Source organism: Pygoscelis adeliae, unplaced genomic scaffold, assembly GCF_000699105.1.
Source record: "Pygoscelis adeliae isolate BGI_AS28 unplaced genomic scaffold, ASM69910v1 Scaffold513, whole genome shotgun sequence".
NCBI classification, from domain to species: Eukaryota; Metazoa; Chordata; class Aves; order Sphenisciformes; family Spheniscidae; genus Pygoscelis; species Pygoscelis adeliae.
In genome coordinates this window covers 1,152,742-1,155,953 of record NW_008824591.1, presented here as the reverse complement: position 1 = coordinate 1,155,953, position 3,212 = coordinate 1,152,742, and the positions used below count along the sequence as shown (strand labels likewise).

Sequence of the window (3,212 nt, the reverse complement as noted above, 5' to 3'; positions counted from 1 at the left end):
TCCCCAAGGAGCCATGATCCGGGTGGATTCGCACACCGGGAAGCAGCAGTGAGCTCGAGGGGGGAGCCCAGTTCTCCCAGCATATTTATCTTCCTGACTTAATATTCAGCCAGCTCTCAATTTTGACACCATCCATCCATTTCCAAATCTAATAAGATATTCCATTAAAAACGATGCATTTGAATCTCGGGCTCCAGCAGCATTAATATTAAAAGTGTATTGAATGCAGGAGTTTGTTTGAATGCAAACACGCTTCAAAGCCGGCGGCAGTAGATAAAACCTTTTGCCAGCTCCCCGGGTACAGAAACAAGTTATTACCGCAGGCAATGTCCAATTTCACACGGAGATTTTCCTTTTCCGCTACACCGGTTCCCGGCAGCGGGGGGGAAACAGGAGGATGCTGAACCCCGGCATCTCCTGGGCTGGACTGGGACCATTTGTGGGTCCGCAGCACCGGCAGGGATGCTCATCCCGATGCTGGGGGGAAGGAGCCCGATGCTGAGCGCATCTGGGTGGTTTTTGCCGTGCCGGCGGTTGCGGCACATCCCTGCCTGCGGTCGGCTGCCGGGAGCTGCCAGCTGGGGCAAATTAATTAATGGCAGATGAGCATTTAATGCGGTTGGATGGCTCCAGCCTTAACCGCCTGGTTAATTGGGGCCGGGGTGCTCAGCACTTCTGGAGGGGTGTTTGCAGGGATCGTTGTCAGATCGGAAAGCACAATATAGATTGTAGAAAAATTAGCCCGTAACTTTGCTTAAATTGCTGGTTTTCCCCCTGCTTTGGGGTGAAAAACCTTGAGGCGGGGAGGCACGCTCTGCCACCCCGCTGTCCGTGGGGATGCTGGCTGGGGGGACATAATATTTCCCATTTCATCGTCCCCAAGCCCCAGGTGGCCGTCGAAAGGGTGAGGCAGGTGATGGCTGGCTCCGGGAGACGTGAGCAAGGAGGACGGCTCTCCTGCAGCCCCCCCGGGGCCGGATCCGCACCAGGAGGAGCATTCACCGTGAATTTATTGGGGCTTGGAGGTGGCTTTTTACAGCAAGGGCGATTCTCCCCGCTGCCACACCGGACCAGGGACCTGGGGGAGATGCTCTGAATCCGGGTCAGTGGGGAGCAGCGAGAGTGATGCCGGCCCCAAATCCAACCCCTGAGTGGCCGCGCATGGGGATGAGCATCCCGGCTTCAACGGGAGCTGGACTCGGTGCCGTGATGCTGGTGCGGGGACCAGGGACCGGGGGCCATCTCAGCCTCTTCGTGGGCTGGTGCGGGGACGAAGCCCGACCCCACACGTTGGATGAAACCGGTCCTGTTCCTGCACCCGAAGGTTGTGAGCGCTGCAGTCCCATGGGAGATGCGGCAACTCAGGGCTCGGTGTCCCTGTCCCCCTCCTCTCCCAGCCCTGGCCAGGGTGCAGCACCCTCCTCAAGGCGGGCAGGGGAGACCGCTCGTGGCACGGGGCGGCACATCGCACCCCAGTGCATCTGCCTCATCGGGGATGGAAAAATGGGGCAAAAAACCCAGCTAAAGGGATCCCTTCACCCGCCTGCGACCCAGGCATTGCTCCCCCATCCCCGGCTGGGAGCTGCTGCCCCGGCGAGGTGCTGGCCAGCGTTAGCCAAGGCCATTTTGCAGGGCTGCGGCTCTTCCCCCGTGACTGATAGCAAAATAACTTACAACTGTCTTCTTCTTCCAGGAACACTTTGCTGACATAGCAGGCATAGACGAAGCCAAAGAGCTGCGAAACAAAAAGCGGGCAGAGAGCAGTCGGTTATTGGGGTGACGGGCACGGTGACCGGCATGGTGTTGGTGGGGGGACAGAGCTGGGTGCTGCAAGGTGGATGCCTGGGAGCATCCTGGGGGGACCCTGGGCAGGATAGGGGCTGCCTCTGGGCTGGTGGTGCTGGAGTCCATCTCCGGTGGGGACGGGTGCTGGTTTGGGATGCAGCAAGATCGGATGGTTTCAGCTGCACGAGGGGGACAAGGGTGGTGGCTCTTGGGGGGACGGGCTGGCAGCACACTGGGACAGCAGCGCAGAGGGTGCTGAGCCCCATGTAGCGCTGGGTGCCCCTTTGGTGGGTGCATGGCAGCTGCTCTGGACCCCAATTCCCTTCAAAGCTTTATTTTCTTGCAGCCCCCCAGGGCTCCCCAGGAGCTTTGCATCCAGGTATATCCCCTTTCCACCTCCCCATGGGGTGAGACAGCCACCGGGAAGGGGGGACCCTCCCTTTCCAGCAAGCGGCGCATCCCACCGGCTCACACTCCGGCAACGCGTCTGGGTGTGTTACACCGAGAACCCCCCGATTCCTGCAGCATCCAGCCCACAGCCTGCCAGGTTCTGGGGTGGGCAGCACCCCCGGGGTGCTGGCATGGGCTCCGTCTGCTCCTCTCTTCCCACCCCTGAGCCAACGCCACCCTTGATGGATGCGTGATGGTGGGACATCTCCAGCTGGACCACGGTGGCTCTGCTCACCCTGGTCCCTGCCACCGTCCCTCCTCTCTCGCTTCACAATTTGGGATGAGGAGGAAAAGTGCCAGCAGCTGCCCTTACCGCCAGGAATATCTGCGTGGCACTGCTCACTACCTCGATGTACTGGTAGTCGAGCAGGCAGCCGCTGACAGTGATGACGTGATGGTCCTCGGGCGCCAGGTTGGAGTTCATCACCGGCGTCACCAGGCAGCCTGGCCCATTCTCCATCCACCAGGAGCGATGCAGTGAGGTATTGAAGGTCATGATGAAGTCTCGATCCTGCGGGAGGGGAGCAGAGGAGGAGGCACAGACCGTGGAGCTGAGGCTCTTTGCAGAGGGGTTGGGCAGAAAATGGGCTTTTCCTACCCAAGGATGCTCCACGAGACCCAGACCACGTTAATGCAGTGCGGCCAATGAACCCCTCCACCTCCCTAACCCGCAGCCAGTGTCCCTGGGGTTTGTGGCCTCCTCCCACGCCGGTGTCATGGGCCATTTGGTCAAGCAGCATCCAGGTGTGCCACGATGACCAGGTGACATCACGGATGTCCTGGAGCGGTCACCAGCACGGCAGCTTTGCCTTGAGGCAGGGAAGCAGCCGCTTGCGATGGAGCCGGCTGCATCCAGCCATCTGAAAGATGAGACTATGGGATCACCCCGCCAGTGTGGTCCAGGGATGCAGAGCAGAGAGGGTTTCGGGGTGCCATCCCCCCATCCCCATCCCCGCGGAGCCTTGCGGGGGTCCCGC

At 60.4% G+C, this 3,212-nt stretch overlaps 1 protein-coding gene across 1 annotated transcript in view; it reads right to left on the bottom strand.

The window, feature by feature from the left end:
- NKAIN1 (Na+/K+ transporting ATPase interacting 1) overlaps positions 1–3,212 on the bottom strand; it is a 37,498-nt gene that overhangs the window by 1,144 nt on the left and 33,142 nt on the right. Inside the window, exons 4-5 of the mRNA XM_009322232.1 lie at positions 2,549–2,746; positions 1,675–1,735 (exon numbers count right to left, since the gene is read on the bottom strand). Of these exons, the coding sequence (XP_009320507.1) occupies positions 1,675–1,735; positions 2,549–2,746 (259 nt within the window). The remainder of the gene's footprint in view (positions 1–1,674; positions 1,736–2,548; positions 2,747–3,212) is intronic.